The sequence below is a fragment of the Athene noctua genome, chromosome 1, assembly GCF_965140245.1.
Source record: "Athene noctua chromosome 1, bAthNoc1.hap1.1, whole genome shotgun sequence".
Taxonomy (NCBI): domain Eukaryota; kingdom Metazoa; phylum Chordata; class Aves; order Strigiformes; family Strigidae; genus Athene; species Athene noctua.
The window spans coordinates 9,150,223-9,175,183 of NC_134037.1; the positions used below are offsets into that span (position 1 = coordinate 9,150,223).

The 24,961-nt window shown below is 43.4% G+C and overlaps 1 protein-coding gene across 2 annotated transcripts in view; it reads right to left on the reverse strand.

Annotated features, from left to right (window-relative positions):
* EVA1A (eva-1 homolog A, regulator of programmed cell death) overlaps nt 1-24,961 on the reverse strand; it is a 213,373-nt gene that overhangs the window by 87,090 nt on the left and 101,322 nt on the right. For both annotated transcript variants that reach the window (XM_074921810.1, XM_074921819.1), the window contains one exon: nt 20,508-20,651. In XM_074921810.1, coding sequence (XP_074777911.1) covers nt 20,508-20,651 — 144 coding nt within the window. The remainder of the gene's footprint in view (nt 1-20,507; nt 20,652-24,961) is intronic.

Here is a 24,961-nt window from a genome sequence, read left to right on the forward strand (position 1 = left end):
ACAGCTATGCAAGGCTCCTGCTCATCCACAGCCAGAGGTTCAATGCATAGTATTTCAGTCTGCCCATATAAAGGGCTGTCAGGTAGAGCAGAGGGAGGGCACAGGCAGGACAGACAGCTCCCTTGTGATATGTGGAAGGAACGAGGATGAGAAGTGGGTTTATTTATGGCACTGCTGATTTGATTTGAGCACACAAGCATTTGAAAGCGTACAGTTTTCATGTTCATTTATTTTTAAACTCAGGAGGAAGGGTTGGAATTACTACTTGTGAGCATATCACTGACCTGCTCCTCGGCTCTATTAATCTATGACGTCCTCCTCCAGTGCATCTCTTCCCGGATATACTTCATTAGCTAAACCTAGCTACACAGAATTTGCTCTCAAGATGCACAGCGGTCAAATAATGTGACTGGTATGGTATGCAGCCACATAAAAATGGGTTTGAGCAGAGCACAGGTACTCTCCAAGCCTGCCTTCCCAAGCAGTGCATCTCCAAGTGTTGCAATGCTATCGAATATCATGACAGAAAGCAGGAATAAATAAAACATGAGGGTGCCTCTTAAAAATAAATGTTGTTCCGTGATCTGTTTCCCAGGAGAATGAAGTTTCCAGTGTGCTAGTTCTCTCTGCGTGTGGTATCGCATACTGCATGGTCTGTTCCCTATAAGCTCTCAACACATGCTACGAATCTGCCTCTGCAGTACGAGTATTCTAAATCAGATGCTTATGCCTTCTTCTGATCTTTTGCAGTCACACATATATACATCAGATTTTGCCACAGGCTATCTATCATTTCTCCCTTTCCAGCATCTGAAACGCATGACCCACAGTTTGGTTTTATGTATGTTTTACTGCAGTTTCCACATAATCACACAGGAAACTTTAATTCTCACCTTATGAGGCCAAGCACAAACACATAACGCTGGACACAGGCTGCAGTTCTAATTCTTGTCTTTCAGAAGTGTCACGACTGCATCTCTGATCACTGACAGGCTGTATTTCTCACAACTGATGGAAAAACATCTGAATCAAACTGGATTGCAGCAAAGCCTTACCCTTCATGATCAGTTGTTTAGCAGCATCATTTTCCACCTCCTATCCCAAAGTAACACCTAAAGTCATTAGGCAGTTGCTGCCCTCTGTCTCTGAGCTCTCCTCACTTCAGCTGTGGATTAAGCACAGTGGTGATGCATGAGATGGGCATTTTCCATCAGTGTAGCACAGACAGCTCTGCAAAGGCATCCATCACCCTGGAATGACCCACAGCATACTGTAAGCTTGTGTTGCACTGGGTCAGGGTTGGGGATGAATAAACGGATTCTCTGTGTATAATATTTTAGGTGAAAAGACCAACCTCTAACACAGGTCAAAATACAGTGATGAAGTAGGTACAGATTTCATGTGGACATCAAGGGAAAGCAGCCCTATCCACTGCAGACCCATCATGTCTCAAGGCTATGATTTGCCCCTCTCATTTCTCCCCTCATCCCCTTCTACTCATTCACTAGGAAATTACCATGCGTGGCCCCTTCCCCATCCCAGGCTGCAAACGGCAGACACAGCTGGTCAGCATCATCCACCTTCCAGCCGCCTCTGTTTAAGGCCACAAAAAGGAAAAAAGGCTGTGGGTCACCTCAGCCTCTGACTTACTGCAACCACCTACCAGCTGTACAAACTCTCCTGCCTCAAGGACTGACATAATTTGGCACAGCACTCACCAGAACAGTGCCGTCTGTACACACGCATGTTTAATACCTCACCAAGTGATCCTGATTCAAGTCGGGCTCACCCACCACCATCTGACATGGTTACACATGCCTCATCCTCTCCGATGGCACATTTCTGTTTACAGTCAAGGAACATGACTCTTCAGGAGGACATAGCCCAGGCACAGGGAGATTTCTAGCAGGGATGTGCCCTCACGGGTTGGATGCAAGAAGATGGAGGATTTTTTAACTCTCTGGAAAGGGACTAGCTGGGAAGTGGTGACAGCAAAATTATCTTGTCAGGTCATACCTCCCCTGTGCATGGAGCAGATGGCACAGAGGCATCAGAAAAGCCCTGTAAACAACCAGTTGAGCTTTAGCCACAAGCCGTTTCATCTGCTTCAAATATAGGCTCTATCACCTTCCAGCTGGGGCTGGAAAACATCAGGTCTGCTCTGCCTGTGGGGCTTTGCAAATTTGTGTATTCTGAACTATTGCCAGGAGAAACTTTGGTGCTGGAGGGATCAACGCTGGGCCCTGAGCAGCACACCAGTAAGGCACTGATTTATCCATGGAGGAGGGAAGCTGGGGAAATTCTCTCCCACTCTAAACTATTTCTTGGCTCTTTACATTAGTTATCAGCCCTTGGGAATATATTTTCCTCTCTCTGTACTTTTCTGTGGTCTGCGTTATCATTTGCTAAATATTAGCGCGTGCTATTTATCATGAGGTCTGCAACCCTCGTCCACTCCAGGGAGTTTGCGACTAAGTCACAGCAATAAATTTTCTGATATTCTATGGGGTTTATAGCACTAAGAGCACACAGCTGAAATTATTATCTCAGAGCCTTCAACTCCTCAATGTCACAGTGAAAAGTTAGTCACCAAAGGCAGGGAGGATGCACACCAACATAGGTTGTTTATATTCACACAGATATATGTATTGTTTATACACAGCAGATTCAGACTCAGGCTCCAAGTCTGCTTACTAATAATGATGATTACTTTGGCTCCACTGGTTTTATAATATGTTTGAAAGGCTCAGGGAAACCACATTATCTGCAGCTCCCTTTCAACAGTATGTTTGCTTCATAAGAGCTGCTAGGCAAGCGAAGGAAACAGGGTGTGTTTGTGGACTGGGAATCAGCTATAATAACATCATAGTGACCAAAATGAACACCATAGTCTACAATTACTGCTGTTCCTCTATGTTTATTGCAGAACAGAATCACCTGAGATCTGACTCAAAACCTGTTGACTCCACTGAAAGGTTTTGCAGCAGGTCCTAGTACCCGCTTGGACAAGACATCATCTCTTACTGACCTGCTCTGCCCAGCATGTTCAGGGAGTTTGGACTTTCTCCCTGCAATAGCTGTTGTCTAAGAAGGAATTCAAACCTTGAGTAGAAAGGTTACTCTTAATAGCTCCGCATTTCTGAGTCCCAGAGCCCCTTTCAGACTCATTCTTTGTTAATGACTAGAAATGCTCCATCTTCTCCTGTGTGCAGGATTTGATCCCAAGCATCTTCAAAGAGTTCAGACTGAACTGGTAACATTTAACAAAGAGTATTAGGGGACATTTTATTAAAGAAATAAATTAAATGCTACTTGAATGTACATGTCCAAAAGAAACGCTTGTCTGAGGAGTCTGTATTTTTCAAAGTTATCAGATTAGCCTGGCTTGGTTTTCACCGCCAGTCTAAATAATGGTGAATGTTTTCCAAGAACTTCTTTTTCCCTCCAAGCAGGCGGAGAAATCATGGGCAAAGTCATTAGTATCAGAGAGGAAACACCCTCCTGCCCTGAATGTACCAGACAGAGGTACATGGAGCAGCTGCTGCTCTCTGAGAAGGGGAGCCCAGGAAAAGGAGGAGACGTGTTGAATAGCTGAGTGGCCGTGTCCTGTGTGCGGAGGGAACAACTGACATTATCAGGTTTTGCTTTGCAAATTTATGGCAACAAAAACAAGAGAAGGAACTGGAGAAAATTTTTTGAGAACAGCTAAAGAGCAAAAAATGGGGCAGCTTCCCCGGCAGCGACAGGGCACAGCCCTCTCCTCTATCCCTCTCTTGCTCTCCTGCTATCACAGGAGCCAAAGCAGAAAATGTTCCCAAGTTCAGGGTTCACTGACCATTCACTGGCCAATGCCAGGCTCAGTCGTCATCATACAGGGGCCAGACTGTCTCAGCTCTTCCCCCGTAAGAGATTATTCTGCAGCCCCATAGCCCTGTCTGGCAGGAGAGCTGTCCTGATCTGGAGTTGGATGTTTCTAAGTATGCCAGGCTGCTGAATGCAGTAGCCTGTTATTCCCGGAAAGACTGAAGAATAAACAAAGAGGGACTGGAAGAGTAATGATCAGTAACCTTCCCTGATCTGGAGGTCAAATTCAGGGCATATCTATATTAATAAACTAAAGGGCTCAAGCACTGGCAACTGTACACATGTTGTAACTAATAAAATTTCCAGCGATATTTTGGCCTGTGCCCACTCAAACAGCATCCTGGCCTAGTCCAGGAGACAGCACCACCAGGGAACTGTTTACAGCAGACAGTTTGGGTATAGAAAGTTCATCTCTTCAAATGTGAGCCATGCCACTGGCCCTTAGGGCCAGAGGACATTTTTACTACACAAGTGTAGCCCACAGGGACCCTCTCCTAAACACCGTTAAATGTCCAAACTGTCAGAGAGCAGCAGCTGCAGCAGTGCGTAGAGGATGCCTGGCAGGTCATAGCTGCCTCCTCGATGTATTCAAACTCATCCCCTGCTCTCTGCTGCCTGGGAGACACAAAGGGAGCAGAGGATGCTGGGGGCTGCAAGTCGGGGGATCCAGCCTGGCATGGGGATTTCCTACCGGTGGGCACTGAACCAACAGCAGCAGCTCCCGGGATGCCTCCGTGGTGCAGGGACAGTGAAGTGGCCAAGCCGTGGCATGTGGCAGCACATCCTCTGGCAGATGGTGCCGATGGGCTCAGAGCCAGCTGGAAAGGGCTCTAACAAGGTTGTGCTGGCTCCTGCCAAGATCAGGGCTGGGTAGTCCCTGGAGAGGCTCCTGGACTGTCGGGTCTAGCTGGAAGCTGCATGCGCTAAACGCTCTGCTTTGCTGGAGAAAGGAGAGTTTCCCTCTGTTACTAAGGGTCTTCACTCACTGAAGGGTCTCTGGTCCTTTCTCCGGGTGACACAGGTTGTCAAAGCAGCCAGCTCCAGCCAGAACACGTCCTCCAAATCAGACAGGACATCCCTTGCTTGAATAAGGCTGCCGGGGTGACACACACACCTCCAGGCACATGAGGCCACATGTGGTGAGCTGTGCCCGGGCAGCACAGGGTGTACACAGGACAGCCAGATTGTCAGAAGGCAGGAGGGTTATGGAGGTGCTCACAGCTCTGCTGGTGTCACCTCTGCTGCTTTTATGCAGACAAACCTCCCACAGAGCTGGTGTGCAAAATATGAACCTGACAGAGCACTCTGCATTACTACAGTGCATAAATATCACCAGGACCTTTTGTCTGCAGAAAGTTGTTATTCTTGGGTTGGTACAAAGCATTTCTGGTTGCAAATTATCACGTTTCCCATGTTGTAGACTCCAGCTCTAACCCCAAACCCTTCTTTCTGAGCTGGGTAAAATTCCACTGAAATAAAAAGAATGGGAAACTTTTTCTTTTATTACTAACTGGGAAAAGGAAATGCCCTTCAAAAGGACATGGATTCTTTTGATGTCTGAAAATAGAGAAGAGGCTCTTTGCTCTTCTGTGCCATAAGAAGGATAACACTGCCATGTCCATTTTTGGGATCCGTTGTTTTCAAAGATGGCTAAAAACAAGAAATAAATAGCAACACTAGCCTTCTCTCTCTTGCATTCTTGCTGTCCTCCACAGGGACAGCTGCCAGAGCAATGAAACTATATTAGGACCACTGCATGCTTTAGAAAAAGATAAACCCTTCCCAGGGTTTCATCCTTGCTCAGTGACAAGGGGAGTCAGCATTGGATTCAGACACCTGTATTTTGGTATCTGCAATGTAAATGTCCACAGGGGTATTAGGTGTGTGAGTTCCCATTATTACCAGCACTGATCTGGTCTTTACAGTCTGAGAATAATTCAGCTGGACAAATACTGATCCAGTTAAACATGAGTGTCCAGTGCTTTTGAAAGGCCCTAGGCTGACGCATCAAAGACAGGGTGTGCAAATATTAGGCAGGACCTATAAATAAAATGCATTGTCTACAATATCATTATATGTGTATGTAAGGGAAACTCAGCTCTAGATATCTACTAAGTACAAAACCAAGTTTCCTTGGCTCACTGACTACAGAAGTAGCTGTGATGTCTCACTGACCTCTAGACAGCTACATTCCATATCAGAATCAAAACCTGAATCCCATCTTGCAAAACTGGGTACAAATCCACTGAAGAATAAAAACCCTTCAGAAGATACAATATTTCCTGAAAGCAGATTATTATTGAACTGCATACCTAATTTTTGTCTTTTTTGGTAATATGATATGAAACCATCAATGACTAGCAAGTTTAAACAGAAAAAGATTTGGAGCAATTTAGTAAACTTATAATCAATAAGGTGACAGAACTTCATTTAAACATCATGATGTTTGAAGACTCAGGAAAGTAACGACAAATGGTCCTTGAAAATATGTAATTTTGTAGAAAACACATTCAAGGTAAGAATTATCTAACCTAACTTTAGACGTCAACAATGAAGGTATTCACACTTGGTCTAGTCATGGTGGCTTCGTTTAAAAACAGAGAAACAAGCACTTGTAAAGTACCTGAGATATCTACTTGAAAATGAGATGAACTGCAACCTAGAAATGCCTATTTCTTTTCATATACTGACTACAAAGGGAGGCCAGCATATCTAGTCCATATGTAGCTTATTATATTGTAGACAGCTACATCTGGTCAGCATTAGAGCATGTTTAATAACATACCTATTTGCAACTGCATTCCTATTCAGATCAATATGTCTGTGCACTCAGTACTCTATCCCTCTACTTACACTCAAGACTGCACCCATTGCTAGTCCAAAGCTTTAGTCTTGAACTTCAAAAGCATCTGTAGGCTGGACCTGGCTACACTGAGATCTGTAACTCGCTCAGTAAGGTCCCTCGGGAAAACACAACTCACCAAGCCAGGACAAGACACCTGAGATGCAGCTAGAGATACAGCGTTCCCTCCAAGAAGTCTGCAGAGCAGTGCTTACAGAGAAACAGAGAGGAATCATTACAAGTCCCTTCACTTAGGAAATATTTTTGCTCTAACCAAAATGTCAGTGCTAATGATTAAATACATTTTCTTGAATAAAACCTATCTGCTCGAGACTTCAGGAAACACATTTATGAAGACCCATCATGCCAAAAAGTAAAGCAGTTCGTATGATTCTGAATTCAAGAGCGAGCCAGCCTCGCATATGTAAAGAGCTGGTGAACCTTTTTGCAGTCTGGGACAGGTAAATCATTTCTTGCACCAGTCTAGCTTGAAAGTCAAAAAGTCTGTCTGAGCCATGAGTGTGTCGGCATCCCAGGGTATGGGGTGCAGTTTCTTGGCCAGCTGCAAAAGGAAAGTAAGTCAGTCAGTCATCTAGATCTATAAAGCAGCAACTTGCACTGTTATTAGAAGCTGGCCTCCCCATCTGGAAATTAAATGCAAACATATGCATATGCCTAAGTGTTGCTTAAGAGAAAATCACTACCCTGACAATGCTGAATGGGAACAGGAAGGAAAGAAAAACAAAAAATACAAACCCATATCTGTGCATTCCCCATTTAATTTTCTTTACTGTCAGAGGCACCCTCATATTTAATTAAGCACAACTTAGGGGACAAAGAATGATGAGGTGAGGAAGGAAAGAAAATCCATTTGTTTGTTAATACTGTAATAGGCTAAGAAACATCTGACAGAAAATTTACATTACGCACGTTCCAGTTCCAATTTACTAGGTGGCTCCATCCTCTCAAAAGAGAACCCCAACAGCACTGACATCCTATACTTCATTCTTCATCAATACCCAAGGCATCTGCAGAAGGTTTTGATAATCTCCAATAGCACAGAAGAAAAAAAATTGCCTTTTTTACTTGTGGGAATCAGGTACAGCTTTCACACAGAAGAAGTCAGACCCTTTGATCAATATACAGCATGTTAAAAAAATGTGTGTTAGTATGTAGTCCTGGGATAATCCTGGATGGTTTGTTTTTTTCAATGAAAAAACATAAGGGAGGAGATAATTTAATATTAGTTAATTTTTAGAGTAACAAAAACTATAACAGTACTTCAGAAGAAACCAAAAATGTCAGAAAAATGTGAGGCAGTCATTGAATTAGTGACTGAGTGAATTATTGTGACAACAATGGATATGTCAGGCAGAAGCTTAACACCTGATCTTTCCTAAACTTCATGTCAGTGAAGCTCAACAGCAACTGTAGGCACTGAAAGCAGAGACTCCTCACATCTGTATAATCATGTCTGCACTAGATGCATAAACTGAAACCCCAAGGGAGATGGTGAGGCTGCTGTTCTCTTATGCCAGATGCTGAGCAAACAGCCCTAGGACATGCAGCCTAACCACACAAGGCAGGAGGGAGCCAAGTGACTGCCCAGAACCAAAGAGCTGGTGACAAATCAGGGTTAAGAAGAAAGCCTCTTGGCTTTAAGCTAGCGCCCATCCACTGGGCCATGATAGGTACCATGCCTGTTCAAAAATAAAGAGGCAACACTTGTTGATAAGGAGGAGGGGGACTAAATGTGATAAGGTCTTGCCCTTTTATGAGCTGATCTATTTTCTTTCTAATTTTTCACATACACTGTAAAAAAAAAAAAAAAAGGCATATCTTGTCTATTCCAAGAAGTGGGTTTTTTTCTTTTAAAGGAAACCAATACCTGCATCAACAAGGACGTCACCAGAAGAGATAAAGAAATCATTATCCAACTCTACTCAGTGCTTGTCAGAGCACACCTGGAACACTGTGTTCAATTTTGGTCCCCACTATGCAAAAAAGATGTGGACAGGCTGGAGAGGGTCCAGAGAAGGGCCCCAAAGGCGACTGAAGGACTGGGAGGCCTGCCCTACAAGGAAAGGCTGAGAGAATTAGGTTTGTCCAGCCTTGAGAAGAGAAGGCTTAGGGGACACCTTATCACCATGTTCCAGTATTTAAAGGGTGGCTTCAAAGAAGATGGAGACTCCCTTTTTACAAGGACTCGCATGGAAAAGATGAATAGTAATGGGCACAAGTTACTACGAGGGAGATTCTGAATGGACAGAAGAGGAAAACTTTTCCCAATGAGAAAAACCAGCCATTGGAATAATCTCCCCAGGGAAGTAGTGGATTCTCCAACATCAGACACTTCTAGTGTTCATCTGGACAGGGTACTGTGTCATCATGTCTAGACGGTGCTTTTGCCAAGAAATGTTGAACCAGATGATCCTTCCAACCTGGTATCTGTAATTCTATGATTCTACAATACAAAATATTACAAAAATTTCATCAAAGCTTGAAGTAAATAAATATGATCTAGGGACTACATAGTGGAAGTCCCATCTACAGACTGGTCCTTGATACATACTTCCCAAGTCACTGCAAGCTCTGAGTATACAGGCTGAGGCAACTTTTGACCAGCTAGGGAACAGGTCTGTTGGACTCCAGATGGAGCTGCATACCAGGTAACTACCTCTCCCTGAGGCTTTGGTTTGGACCAAAATGGAACGACACCCATTCAAAAAAGAGACCTCCAAGTCTCTGCCCTCCCTCCTTCACTCCTCTCCCTGAAGGCACCAACACCAAGGGTCCATCTGCTTGGATTAAGCAGCCTCCAGAGTCTTTGCAAGCAGCTGTGAGATGGTTTTCAAAGATAAGAGATGGCCCAGGGTGGCCTCATGGGTTAGGAATTTAGTTAAATATCTTCTAAAGGGATTTAGTAGGATTTGCTTCACTGTTTATGTTATGCAGTATCAGTCATCCTTAAGGGCCCAGGCCTTTGTATTAGTAAGGCTGGAAACACAACCAGCCAGCAACAGAGGCTGATACTGTCCCCCATGATCCTGTTTTCCCCACACGGAAATGCTCCCCTACTCTGACATACAGAAATTGCTACTTCCTTTGGCTCAGTTCACCTAAATGAGGGAAAATAAGTGAAATACTGAGCACCAGGATATTTGGGACTGAAACTCCAGAGAGAGAGTCAGCTTTTCTTCCCAGTTAGTGGTGCTAGTACTGCATGATGCTGAAACAACAGCTGTTGCTAATATATGACAAAGAAATTGTAAGTCTCTGCTGGCCCCCAGGGGAAAAATAATCATAAGCCTGCTCAGTGTTTGTTAAAAGACATAGGTAGTTGTGGAAAAGACCAACAAAAAGACAATTGAGCAGCTAGACAGGTTGATTTATGAGGAAAGATTAAAGGAGCTGAACATGAATGGCTTAGCTAAACAGTGACTAAAACGAAAAGTAGCCACTGTCAACAGTATTTTGAAGTGTCTGTCTGAAGGGGCATTAAATGTTTGGGTGCGTACACTTTGAATAAATGGAGGTCATGAAATGGAGGTAGGAAAAGTAGATGCCAGGTGAACGGTTAGGAAAGTTTCTTGAAGAACAAGACTGCTGGGGTGTAAGTCCTATGGCAATCTCCTCCCCACTGGGTGGGGTGTCCCCCAAAAGGTCATCTGTGCTGAGGAGCAGGCATTACCTAAGGAACTTTTGAGTGGTCTCTACTCTTAAATGTCTCACTGGCCTACCCATGTCTAAGCATAAGTGCAGGGATGATCAGACACCAAGAATTTAAAATCCCTTTCCAAGACTTCTATACAACCAGAAGATAAAATATCCATGCCTTGGGCCTCAGAGATCAAGCAGGAATGCAAGAAGATGGCCAAAGTTGGGGAAAAGACTGATTCTCTGGAATTCTCTTATACCACTGAAGGATGAAATGGGGCTGGGCAGGTTTCTGGGTAGTGGTAAGACACAGAAATGTCAGCCTCTATGCCCTACCATCACTTTGCCTCTCCCAGCTGAGAACTTGGAAATGGAACAAGAGAGATGCTCTTCAGTGACACATGACTAAAGAGACACAGGTTAGCCATCATTCAGCTGTTATAAATCACATAAATCATATAAGGCACAGCATCCTCCTCCATGGAGGACAGGGGGTGTTAATGGCTGCTTGCCGTGGAGCTCCCTCCCTAGTTGGTTTGGCCATGGAGAGCCACAGCTCAGGTTCAAAACAGGAAAAAAAATAGAAATTATCTTGCCACATCCTGCTGCTTTCTTTTCATCTCATGTAAGAAAGCATTAGGCAGGAAATACTACATGGTGAAAAGTCCACCTGGAGAACAAAGCATGGATCTACTCCTGTAACAAACTCACCCTGTAATACACATCAATAAGCTACTAGGTGGGATGGAGTCATGCACACATAAGACATTATGTTGATAGATCTTAGGTTCAGCTCCGACGACACAAACCCTTGTGTAAATGTTGTCTCCATGTGTAAAATGAGACTAGTGCTTTCTCCCAGAGTCTGCCTGGCCCTGCCTATGTAACCACTGAATTACTTACTCATAGGGAGGACTGCTTCTTAGTGAGTGAATGCATTGCGGAACAGGACAGTCCTTGCTGAGGCCTGTAGGCATGGCAACATTGTGTAAAACATTAGTGCACTTCCCAGCAATTAAATACACATCTGATGCCCAGGTTCCTTTCATCAATGGGCTATAGACACCCCTGAGTGCTTGTTACTGTTATTCTATTTCAGCAGCAGCTCACAAACCCTAATTGTACCAAGGGACCCCATCACGGATGTCGCATATATTTGCATCTTTGGTGGCTTTCACAAAATTGCTATTTATTTCCCCTCCCCGTCCCACTCTTCCAGTTCTCTTTTCATGGTCAGGAGCAAGGATTTTCCAAATCCCAGAGAATTTCCTATTTGCTTCACATCGAAGTGGAGAAAGAGAAGAGAGGGCAGCTAGAAAACAGCAGGACAGTGGTACGTGCACAGCAGAGAAATTTGCACATGGTCGCAGAAAGACACCAGCCGTGAATCCTTCTATAAGCGGTGCAAGGAAATGGCATTGTCTTGATACATTTCCAAAAAGGGAAGGCAAATATATATGTGATCCATGCAAATATATCTTAATTGGTCATGGTGTCAAATGCTCCCTCTAAATTTAATCTAATGAGTGTTTCGCTGAGCTGTCAGCAATCTCCAGTAGCCTCCAGGCACTACTGAGTTAGCATCAAGGTGTCAATGCTTTTGGCATTAACCTCAATTAGGAGGAGTTAGGGTGATCACTGAATGAAGGGTCAGCCATTCATTGCTGAGACATTCCTCTGGATATAGCCTGCAGTCTCCTGCACGAAGGGGGCTGGCAGACTGGCTGCCTATCGCCTTGTCAGTAAAGAAGACTCATACGTGGCAATATTACTATTAATTACTATATTTGAAACCTGTGCAGGTCTCGACAGGCACAGAGAATCAACACTACCCCTATTTAATGAGGCTATCCAGTGAGGTTCCCAGGTAAAAAAGGAACCTGTGACAATAAAATGGTAAATATCTACCACGTATTCATGGTCAGAACTTTTAAAACACCTGTAAGGGAGTCAGTATGCCAGAGAATAATCTATACAACAGGGTTATGCTTACAGAAAAAAAAAAAAAAATCACCACATAGGTAACCCATGTAACTAATTCTGCTCCACTCATCGCTCTCCAGACTTCCTGAAAGATTTCCTTCAGATATATTACATTCAGATGTTGTCTTTCACAATCATTCTCAGGTAGATCTGCTTTTTTGAGATGAAATCATGGTTGGATCACAATCGCTTTCAGGGCTGTGCACTGTGCCCTCCCTATTCAAGCATGAAGGTCTCGGGACAGCCAAGCAGACCCCCTGGATCCACTCCCATCCTGAAATCAGTTCTCTAGTTGTCAAATTGCTGTTCAATACCAAGGACCTGCGTATTTATGCCAGAGGAAATCATTTAATGAGCAAATCTGTTTAGAAACCTCAGAGTCTTGTCAGCCACCGTAAAATCTTGGTTATGTTGCAGTTTAGCAATATAGTTACTATAGTAGAAACTCTGGGTCCATTCTAAAACATTTCTTAAATTTCAAAACTATGTGGATAATACCAGAATGAAAAAAGTCCTACCTGCGTCCTTCACATCCTTGCCATCACCCACTCCACCATGACAGTCTGACAGACTCCAGCATCCCCTAGCCAGGAGCAGCACAACCCCGCACAAAATGACCTGCAGCAGCCACTTACTCTCAACAGGAACATCACGGTGAGCTCCTCATGCACTCCCCCGTGACTTTTAGACCATGGTACTTATCAACTAAAACCAATCCAAAAAAAAAAACCCAAGAGACAAAAGGAATAAAGGCCTCAGGTGCACAGACCTTGTGAACAGTGAGGGTTAGGGGTTGCAGAGCACTTTAGCTAACTCTTTATGGGACATTTTTTCTGTAGTAGCAACTCTATATGTTTCCCAATAATGGCAGAGATGGAGGAGCACAGCAGCAAGCTTGCAAAGCTTGTCTAATTGTAAGGCAGCACTTGTCTTACAGCTCATTCTGCTTAGGATCATCGTAAAAGTTGTCCTTTGAACTCCCTTTCTGCTTCCTCCAGCCCCATCTTTCTTCCTCCCCATCCCCAAGGCAATGATTTTTATCTCCAGGTCTCCATTTCTTCTCTGCAAGAATCAAAGCCCTTTCAAACCTCTCCTTTAAGGTGACAGCATTACCTGCTCCTCCTCCACCTGAGATGCAGAGCTCTGCTTCCTCAGAATATTTATTTACCCTAATCTATGTCAGACACAGGCTCATTCTGCCCTGGTAATGAAGAGTTGCTGTGTCTGGGCCAGCCAGGCCAGACATGTTTGGACTCTTCTGGGCGCATGATTCAGATCAAGCCACAGTGAGTTGTTCAGTAAGCAAACAGGAGCAGCACAATGACAGTTTACCATTACCCAATTTACCAAACTTCATCTTAAAACTTGTGCCGTGTCACTCACGCTTCACATTCTTGTGCAATCACTAACATTAAACCTAAAGAGTTCTTTGCCCCTATAGCATATGCCTCCTTGATGTAGGACGGCAGAGTTACTATAGTCTCTGTTATCAGCAGGTACCACCAAGCTCATCAGTAAAGCATGTGCCTCACTCACTTTAGGTCAGCAAAAGAGATGGCATCTTGCCTTTGCCCTCAGGTAGTCCATGATCTTCAAGTGGTCTGTGCCATCAATCCGAATTATATAAGCCTTGCTGACTGAAGGGTTTCCTTCTTTGCTTTTCTCTAAGGTTGAGGAAACTGCATCCACAAAACACAAGACAACATCACCAAAGATGACAAAGTCACAGCCCCAGAAGCTGAAAAATGTCAGCCTTGAGCTTTGTGCTCACCCACCATGGTGCAGTCTTTAGTTACACTGTCACATGCTTTTTAACAGGTTCTGTGAAGTATGAGTATTTCTGAAAGTGAGGTCTAAGTTTCTGAAAGGAGAAACAAGCTCCTTGCTTTTCCTTCCCCTGGATGGAAATGTGTAAAAGGCTAGAAGGAGATTCAGCAAGTCCATTCGCTTGCAGGAACAAGCAACAGATGTCACATCACCAATGAAAATCTACTCTGCTGCCTCTACCATACCACCAGACACAGTCCCTGACAGTCCACAACAAATCTGACCTTGAGAACAAAAACCTGGAAGCCAGTCAAAGACAACAGAAAAGCTATTGACCCCATTCCTAGCTCCTAGAAACATCAAAGGAATTTATAAAGGTGAAATGTAGAAAGTGGACCCCAGTACTCCGGTATTATCTTTATTTTTATGGGACAGTGATAATTTTGATGAAAAGGAATATTTGCGTAAGAGCACGGTGGTTGAAATCCACCTAACCAGATGTAGGTATCTGCACTGTAGAGGTCCTACATATAGATAACAGCATGTCAGCTAAGCACCAGAAGCTTTCTTTACAGTCAGTATAGAACTGTCACTTCAAATATGCACTTCATCTCTTTCAGGCATCTACTTTAGGATGAGATGATTTGTGCCTCAAAAGCAGCTGTTTCTCTCCATTACCTGTAAAAGGAATTTTTCTGAGATGGGAATACCTACGCTGTAAATCTCTATGGCTTATGAGTCTACAGTTGGTCAGATGAATCCCGCTTCATGAATTTTTCATTATTTACAGTCATTACATGAGGACTGGATAGCTTTTTAAAAAATACACTATAGCCTGAAAAGCAGCATAGGCTTGATAGAAAAATCACTGGACAAACTTCTATTATCTTAGTAAAAGAAAACAGGGTATATGAACAGATGAACCATCTCTGAACCCAGTGTCTTGACATTGAAAGTAGTCACATAATGGAATTATATTATATCATTATTCTCTATTTATTTGCTAAGTCAAACTACATGGCCATGAATTTAAAATCTACATGTTGTGAGTTCTGCTTTACAGTACGACACAAGAATCTCAGTTAAATAGACATTATCAAATTTATTACACATTCAGTGTAGCATCCCTAGAGCTAGGTTGCCTAAAATGTTTACTGGTTTGTAAATATCAATTTGATTTCAACTTTTGAAGAGAGGAAGACTGCATTATACATTCTGTGACTATCTTTTTCTAGCAAGACCCCGTCAGCATTGCCCTGTTTCAAAAGGGTGTAAAAGGCTTTTGTTTTTTCTTGGAAATCTGGAGTTTCTCCTTTTCTAATTTTTGCCAATCCTGGACATTGCTTTTTATAGCAACAGAAAGCATTTTTGCAGGGATAAAAATACATTCTCTACATTCATGCATTCATAAATTTTAAGAGCAAAAGGGACCATTCCATTCATTCATCCAGCCTGAGGCATTGATAGATTTACTACACAGGAGCTAATGGACTAGAGCACAGTGCCTTGGAGATGACAGGAGAGAATTTGTGCAGCTTTTCAGCCTCTGTCCTCATCACCATGAGGGCAACTACCTCAGAGTTCTCTTGTCTAACACAGACCCTGTCTCTAGCCCAACTTGATAGAGGATTTATTTAAACATAACATTTTGGCAAAAGCCAGACTGCTTTCCCAAGTACCCAGAGAAAGCAAAGGTCAACACCCCCCCATCACCCCAGAGCAGCTCTACCACCTCTCATTGACCCCGTTTTGGTCTCCCAGCAGCACCAGACACCACAAAACAACAGTAGCTGCTGTCCCTGCGCTCATGCTTTATCCTTTACCTGCCCAATTCTTTCATCGGGATGTGAAGCACTTGGCCTCTGGGACTCAACTTATTGCCTCATAAAGCAGGATGGCAGGATTATTAATGTGGCAGAACTGCAGGATTTTCCAAGCAATTTATGAGTTACCATGGCAGTTCATTAGCTCTCAGCCCAATGACCCTTTTCTATCAAGCATGAATCAAACGGGAGTCACACACACATCTAAACGCACGATGGATATTCATGTCGAAAATACATCTAAGGCCACATTTCCTCCATTTTGTCCAACATATGTCTAACAAAGGCAGTAAAAAGTCACCAGTTGTTGGGACTGATAGCCAACCCACTGAAAGATGCTTAGACACAAATAAATTCACAATCCCCATCTTTTTCTTTTTTCCCTCATCAGGCCATTTCTGACCAATGGCTGTATTTAAAGAATAGCAGCTACTTAGCAGAGGGTTTACACCCACAGCCTCCACTGACTGCACAAGGGAGACAGGTCTGGCAGTCGGGACAGTAGGCACTCTAGATTGCTCCCTTGACTTTCACTGCTAAGAATAAGGTTTCTCTTTACACACAGACAAGCCCTCATCCCCTCTTAAGGAAGCATTTGAGAAAATATTTAACTTTCATGGCAGTTATGCAGGGGTCTTAAAGCACACACTTGAACACTTCCTTGAATCCAAGTCGCATTATGTGTGTGAAAAAATTCAGCAGGTTTTAATACACTGCTGAGTTAGGATTTCAGCAGAGGCCAAACAAACAAGTCTAGGATATTAGAGAGGAAAGAGGTCTAGAGAATTAAATGGAGTCTTTGAAGGTAATAAGTGGAGGATTAAGAAAAAGGAAAAGGCCAGGAGCACAGTACCTTTATCACTAAGTACAAAACCACTAGCAAGCTGCCCACAGATATTACAAATACCATGCTTTACACCAAAGAAAGACAGAGAGACAGGGAGACAGGGAGATGAGGGTGGGGCAGAAAGAAAGAAAGACTTCTATTAAGTCTTTATCGCACTGTTTTTCTCAGTTGCATTAATAATCTTTTATTTGCTGTTATCCTCTCAGACTTTCAGGGTCTTTTAAAGAAAAGGCAGAGCTAAGATTTTTATATCTCCCTCTAGTTACAGCTGGCACACTCAGAAAGCAGCCTCACCATGCGTTATGTGTTTTCCCAGAATTAACTGGCATTTTCCTTTTAAAGAAATAATTAATGCAGTATTTATTCATGCAGTAATGGGACCCATATACTGGAAAACACCACCTTCCATACCGTCCCATTAGCTAAATCTGGCTTTGGGCCAAAATTGTGTATTTCACCTCTTGCCAAGGTTCAGGTTTGGAATGTTTTTATGTCGGAAGATTTTTCATCTGTTCCTTTGGCTGGGCTAGTGGGATCCTAATGCACATGACAGACCGCTATCCTGCTGGGCTGCTGGTTGCTTGCTTGTTTCAATCATCTTGTACATACACGCTAACTTGTAGCATTTCTCTCTCAGATAAGTGATGCCAACAGGCATTTAACACAAGATGCAAAGGGATAGGATATGGAGAACCACTGACACTCCCACTGGCTGGAGTAATTACAACAAATTATTCCAAAAAAAAACCCAGCTGGGCAAAAAATTAGATGACACCTTTACTTAAAACCAGATTCATCAAAAAAATTGTGTATGTCTGGCAGGAATTCTCATGTCCAAACAAACACGGAGGCTGGAGGAATGAACCTCCAAGAGATTTGGCCATGGCTCAAAGAAAGAAAAGCTATTGCCTCATCCATTTACATTCTGGAGATCCAGGATACAGCTCAGGTCCTGCTGTCAAGGCACAGAAGAACAGTTTGTAATGTGCTGACCTGAGAGACACTTGCAGTTGTTCTCCTGCCAGGACTAGGAGATAGGTCACCTCACTAGCTCTTCACTAGTCATTGGCCTACACAGCCAACACCAGCATTAATGCCTGTCACAAAGTCCATCTCAGCCAAAGGCCCATGATTTCTGCTAACACTACATGAGTTTTCAATTAATATTACCTTTTGTTACCTCACAAATTACTCCCTCAACAGATTTTTTTTTTTTCATGAATTGGTATCGGAAGAAGACATATTTTTCTTTCCAGCCCTCCCCATGCTTTAGCACCAAGAGCAGAGTTCAGCTGCCCTGTCCCCATATTACTGAAGTTTCTCACATGGGAAATGTCTGCATGAAGACCCTCCTACCCACGCTGCCCCATCCATCAGTATGCTTGCTCTCACCACCTCTTCTGAAGCAGCACAGTGGGTCAGTAACACTGGTCAAGGACACATCACAGTTTTTCTCACAGATAAGACCAAGGACACAGTCCAAAATACTGAACCATGGCAGGACATTCCTGCCACATCCTGGGAGTGACAGAGATCTGCTTGATCTCAGAGTGATGAAGTCACCTATTTGAAGCAGCAACAGGAAGGGCTGAAGTGATGCTCAGAGAAACCCATTTTGTCCACACATCACATTTCTCAAGCTATGCCAGGGTCACCCTATGTCTTTCAATGCTCTCCAGTGAAGAGCAGCAAAGCCACATCCTGCGCTCCAGGGATCAAGTGTTTCCAACTGCAAGAGGTGGGGAACACAGATATGTACCTAGGTAGAGGTAACAGGAAAGTGCACTCATGTTTGTCAGTCAAAGCCTATCCCCTGTCATTCCCACAGGTTTTGTGAAAGTCGGATAACACCATATGAGGAGCAATAACGCATGCAAAAAACCTGAAACAAAGAGATATCTAACAGGAGGTTTTCTACACTGTAGTTCTCTAAACCATAGAAAAATAGCTTGGTTTTCTTGTCATTAAAAGAATTCCAGGATTTTCTTCTGTCCGGCACAAGCACGTGAGACTGGAATTTGATTTCTTGTTTATTTAGCTTTCACATTTTGAAGGATTTTGCTGTTTGAGGGGAGAAATATGTGTCTGATGATCACAAAATCCAGCTCAGAGACATGTCTGAGGTCATGGTTTTGAAAAGGAGCCATGGCCACCTTCAAAGGATGAGGCAGATTTCACCCACTAAAAAGCAAAACATGCCATTTTATGCTCTCCAGCATGACTCATTTCCTGACGCAGTTAGGCTATGACTAGAAAAGTTAAGGTCAGACTAAGATATCATTAATGTCTTTTGTAGTGGACTTGGAGACCAGGACCACAATGCCAGAATAAGGCTGCAGAGGCCTTTGAAGGAGATATCCTCTTGGAAATATATCATGGGGCTCTGTTGTGTTTGTCCCTGGATTTCTGAGTTATGGAGCTCGTGTTTTGCTGCATTGTCTTCGTTTCTGTCAAATCCCCATGAACATAAGCTTCTCTCCAGTCTTTTTACAAGAAAAGTGATATTTCACTTTATTTCTATGAAAAGAAAACCTTCCTGGCTAGAAAATTCACAGGGTTTTGCATGGGTACCCTTTGCTACTTCTTGCTACATCATTTTAAACAAAAACCAAGAAACCAAGAGAAGAAAATAATTTTAAAAATCAACCTTTCTGCCACTCCTGCCAAATGAAACAACAGCCAGACAGGAGCTAAGAGCCTGATGCTCCTGCATCAATCTCTCTGCTCTTCAAGGTGCTGTACATCTGGCATGCTATAGCAACTACACAAAATCCTATAGTAATTGCATCTCAAATAGTATCTGTCAGATTCAGGATGCTGCAGTTACATACAGAGATTGACCCACAGACCTGTTGTTGTCTGAGGACACAGCCAGCACCTTCTCTACTACATGTTCCATCATCTGCTCAGCAGATTCAAAATAGCACCAGAATTTCTTCTTCCAGGTGGATGTAGAAAGGAACAGAAAGAGAGGGACTGAGCTGATCCTAGCAACGACTATAAAAACAAAACCCTGAAGCAAATATTTTCAAATCTATCAGCTACAAATGACCATCACTGGAAGAAGACAGACGTGATGTTGTTTTCATACCACAGAGCTCAGACAGGAACCATTTTTTCACTGTTGCAAAACAAGATGACTAGACAGGTTCAGGAGCACAGTGTCTGCTGCAGTGTCTTCAACTGTTTGTTTTTTCCAAATAAGAGTATTTTGTTAGGAAAATGTTGCAATGTTCACCTGAAGATTTTGGGAGTGATTTTCTATAATAATAACACTGTTGATGAGTATGGATTGGTGAGTGTCTTATTCTACTGTACAAAATGAAATACAGAACAAAGTAATAAGGAACCTACTGACAACCACAACTTTTCTGCCATCAAATGAAACAGCAGGATGCTAACATTCAGGATGTAAGCATCCACTGAGTGCATTGATTCCACCACCAGATTTTCCTGCCTTGCAGAGGCAGTGTTGAGTGGGTTAACAGAATATCATTTCCATGTTTTCTGCTTTTTCTATCTATCAAGCTGATGAGTAGAAAAAGAGACAGAATTAAATCACTCAGGTGATCCACAGAGCTTTCCCTTGTTAACCAAATAAGAATCACCATGAGCCAAAAATTCAACAACTTTTTTATGTACAAGTCTTGTCATTCTTCACACACCACTGTTTATCAAACACATACCCCAATGAGAGTTAAAGGAAGAGAATTTCGTGACTCACCACAGGTGTAGATGACATTAAGATGCTTTCGGATGCCTGGGTAACAAGGATCTCCAAATTCATAGGTGCTGGCATATATGCTGCAGCTTCTTTTCCCATGGCAGCGCTTGATCATGAGTTGGAGAGCAGTAGCTGATTGACACTCTAAAAGAGAAAAAGGATACCTCTTTGTGAATATTTGTCTATTCATGTCAGAAATTGTCTAAAAAAATTTACCAGATGCAGACTGTGAGAGCATATACGTATGAGCTTTCCATGAGTTTTAAAAGTCTTTGTGTTTACACAATGAAGGTGTATCTATTTCTCAAACACTTCTAATAAATTGTAAATTGATGAAAGGAAATCACCAGAAAGAACAGTAAAGAATCAGAAACACCCATACATCTGTAGAAAGAAGGCTCTAAATACAAGATGGCTTCTTTTCAAAGGGAAAAGGCTATCCGTAATAAAAATAATTTCTATTTTTAGAACTCTAAGACAGGTATCAGTATCTTCATTTTAACAGATGGAGAAACAGAGTCATACAAAAATAAAGACTAACACCAGTAAACCAGTGCAGAGCATGGAAAAAGACTCAGATCTTTGGAGTCTCACTCCAGTGTATTTATCCAGAAACACTACAAGCTTCCCCATAAAATAAGAGACTGTCATAGGAACAGAAAATACTGCAATTATAATATTCACATGGAATTCCTGTAGATTTATTTAGGTGTTTGATAATGCAATTGATCACAGTAACATTCAAAGTTATAAGCGAATTCCCACCTCATGGGTGTAAGAGAGATGGACAGTGTGATCTTGTTCAGGGAAGAGTAAAACACTGATTTGATTTGGGTGTGTTGATATTTTCCAGTTTTGCTCAGGTGGTGGGTTGACCCTGGCTGAATGCCAGGTGTCCACCAAAGCTGCTCTATCACTCCCCTCCTCAGCTTGACAGGGGAGAGAAAATACAACAAAAGGCTCGTGGGTCAAGATAAGGACAGGGAGGTCACTTATCAACTAATATCATGGGCAAAACAGACTTGACTTGAGGAAATTAGCTTATTACCAATCAAATCAGAGTAGGATAATGAGAAATAAAAACTAAATCTTAAAACACTTTCCCCCCTCACCCCTCCCTTCTTCCCAGCCTTAACTTTGCTCCCAATTTCTCTAGATCCTCTCCATGAGCAGGGCAGGGGGGCAGGGAAGGGGGGTTGTGGTCAGTACATCACACACTGTCTCTACTGTTCCTTCCGCTGCAGGGGGAGGACTCCTCACACTCTTCCCCTGATCCAGCGTGGGGTCCCTCCCACAGGAGACAGTCCTCCACTAACTTCTCCAACATGAGTTCTTCCCATGGGCTGCAGCTCTTCACAAACTGCTCCAACTTGGGTTCCCCATGGGTCACAAGCCCTGCCAGCAAACCTGCTCCAGCATGAGCTTCCCACGGGGTCACAGTCTCCTTTGGGCGTCCACCTGCTTCAGTATGAGGTCCTCCACGGGCTGCAGGTGGGTCTCTGCTCCACTGTTAACCTCTGTGGGCGCAGGGCACAGCTGCCTCCCCATGGGCTGCACCATGGGCTGTGGGGGAATCTCTGCACCCATGGACATCTCTGCTCTGGCACCTGGAACACCTCCTCCCCCTCCTTCTTCACTGACCTTGGTGTCTACAGAATTGTTTCTCTCACGTAGTCTCACCCCTCTCTTCAGCTGCAGTTGCACAGGGTTTTTCTTCCCCTTCCTAAAAATTTTCTCACAGAGGCGCTACCACTGTCGCTGATGGGCTCGGCCTTGGCCAGCAGCAGGTCCATCTTGGAGCCGGCTGACATCAGCTCTATCATGAGACATGGGGGAAGCTTCTAGCAGCTTCTCACAGAAGCCACCCCTGTAGACCCCTGCTACCAAAACCTCGCCATGCAAACCCAAAACAGCTTGTTTCATTTTGAGGGGAAGATATAGGGAGAGTTTGGGTAGGCTTTTTTAGTTTTTGTTATGTCCAAGAGAGTTGTCTCAAGTCACCATCTCTGGCCCCCCTCTGCAGACAAAGGTGATGAGTGTCCCTCTCTGCTCTTAGAAGATGTTGTATTTCTAAGAAGTCTAATGAGGTCCAATAATTATAATGTTACCTTGTACCATCTCAGTAGAAATACTCTGAGAAGCATGTTTATTCCATGCATGTAGAAATGTTTGTCATCTCAGGAATTTAGAATATGGAAAGCTCCAGAAGTAAATACTTTCCTAAGTATTATTTTTTATGAGATGGTTTGTGCCTGCTTTCTCAGCAAAGGTGAAAACGATTTGTACAGACAAGTTCTTGAACTTTTAGATGCTAGACTGATAGTTTGCTTTCACTGTCCAGGCAGGGCCAAGCACAAGGGGAAGTTGTCAAGAAGACATTTCTTCAACATTAAGCTGTTGCTAAAAGCAACAGGAAAGCTACAGAGAAAGGAATACAAACCCCTTTTGGTCATTAATCAGGAGGCAGGGAAAGCGAAAATGAACCCCAAAAGGCATTGAATGCTAAAACCAGCACAACAAAATCCATGAGAGGCACAGGAAAGACACAGAAAACTAAGCTTAGAGGGTGACATATATTTTTTCTCAAATCAAAGGCAGCATTTCATTTCACATGCTGCAAATGACAAAAAAAAAACAGGGCCCCATGTGAGCATTTTCATACTGAACCACCCAAACTTCCTTAGGGGATTTTTGATCTGAGTGTCAGAGGTTCCAGTGGGAACATCTGGCATGCAGCAATCCTGCTTTATTGTCTTTTTGACAAACGTCCAGTTAGAGAAACTCACCAAATCTAAGCACTGCACAGGATTTCATGGAGGGTGCCTATTCTTTTTATTTGCTATTGTTCTCACAAAACAGACATGATGGTTTTCTGTCTGCACAGGGACGTCACCCCCCGGCACAGGAGCACGCTACCTTGACAGGAGGGTGGGGAATTATCCATTACTGGTCCTGTGAGAGGCATGACAATTCTTTTGCATATGTCTTCACCAGACCCTTTGGGTCACTTGTTTTGGAGGAATGAGTGGTAACAAACTCCAGACTCTGCCCTCCACTTTAACAAACTTGATTGACTCTTCAGGTGCGAGATCTGTAGATTCAGTACAATGAAAATGCTTCTAGGAGTTTTGTCTGTCTTTTCTAGCCATCACTAGTCAATGACCTCCTTCCTCCCATGCAGTTCTGAGTAGGCTGTGGCCTCCATCCATATTGACTTTAGCAGCACCATCCACATTAGGAAACCCAACAGGCCTCAAATCTGGACACACCACTATCCCCCCTGTTTAAGTGCTACGCCGTTCCTTAGAATGATTTTGCCAATTAGCATTACCCCAAACAGGTAATAAAGTCTGAGCTATAACAGGGCTAGTCCCAATCATCAAGTTGCAGAAGGTCCCCCTAGATATTTTGGATGGAAAGTAGAGGAGCAAGAGTATGTGGTAGGTGGTTTAGTTGCATGGACATGAGGTCAGCCAGCCACAGGCCAGGCAGAATTCTCCTTCTCACTGCATTCAGTACAGAGTAACTGATGTGTACATGGTAGATGAGCACAATTCTGATGCTACTACCTTTATCAGGTAGTAGCTGCATTATTTTTTTCCCAGGAGAGGACAGCCTTGCCCATCATACCCACTAAAAACAACATATCATACTGTCTACAGGCAGTTGTGTGACCCTGCCCTAACCCCTTCACCAATGCAGATATAGCTTGAGTTATAAGAACCTCTTCCATGTAGCTCAAGATACCCAGCCTCTTCTATGTAGCTTGATCTGCCAGAGCAGGTCCTAACACTGCTATCCCTACTTGTATTTTAACAGTGCCCAGGTACAGCCTATACTGTTCAGCTATATGTTCACTGGTAAATAAAAACTTACCCTGGAGCATTCCCTGGCCCTGAGGCCAACTGTGGTGGAATAACCCACAGCCATGGTATTAGACACTCTCATCCTCCAAAACAGAGTGGTGATACTCAGTCCCTGTCCTATAACCAACCTCAAACCATCTTCTGGACTGCCCAGGACCAAGGCAATGAACCATGCCACAGACCATGCTACAGTTTAACAGTACAGAAGATCTATTTCCAGTATCTGTGCCCAGGCTCTGGCACTGCTGGTTTACCTACATACCTGTAGCCCTAGATACCCAGCTTCTTCAGGCACAGACCAGGCCTCCATATTGACAAATATCACTAGTGAAATCCTCAACTCTCCAGTTGCCAGGATGCTCCAGTTCAACCTGCACTAGCCAAAATGATCGGAAAAGCAGAAGACTCTCTGTTTCAATTACAGATGGGGATGAAATCCCCTAGCATAGAAAGAAAGACACCGAGATTTTAGAAGCCTCTTTTACATGGACTTTTTGCAAACCTTAATATTGAAAATATACCCAGGAGAAGAGTCACCTGTTGGGACTGCAGTACATAAACCATACAATAATTTAGTTGGAAGCAATA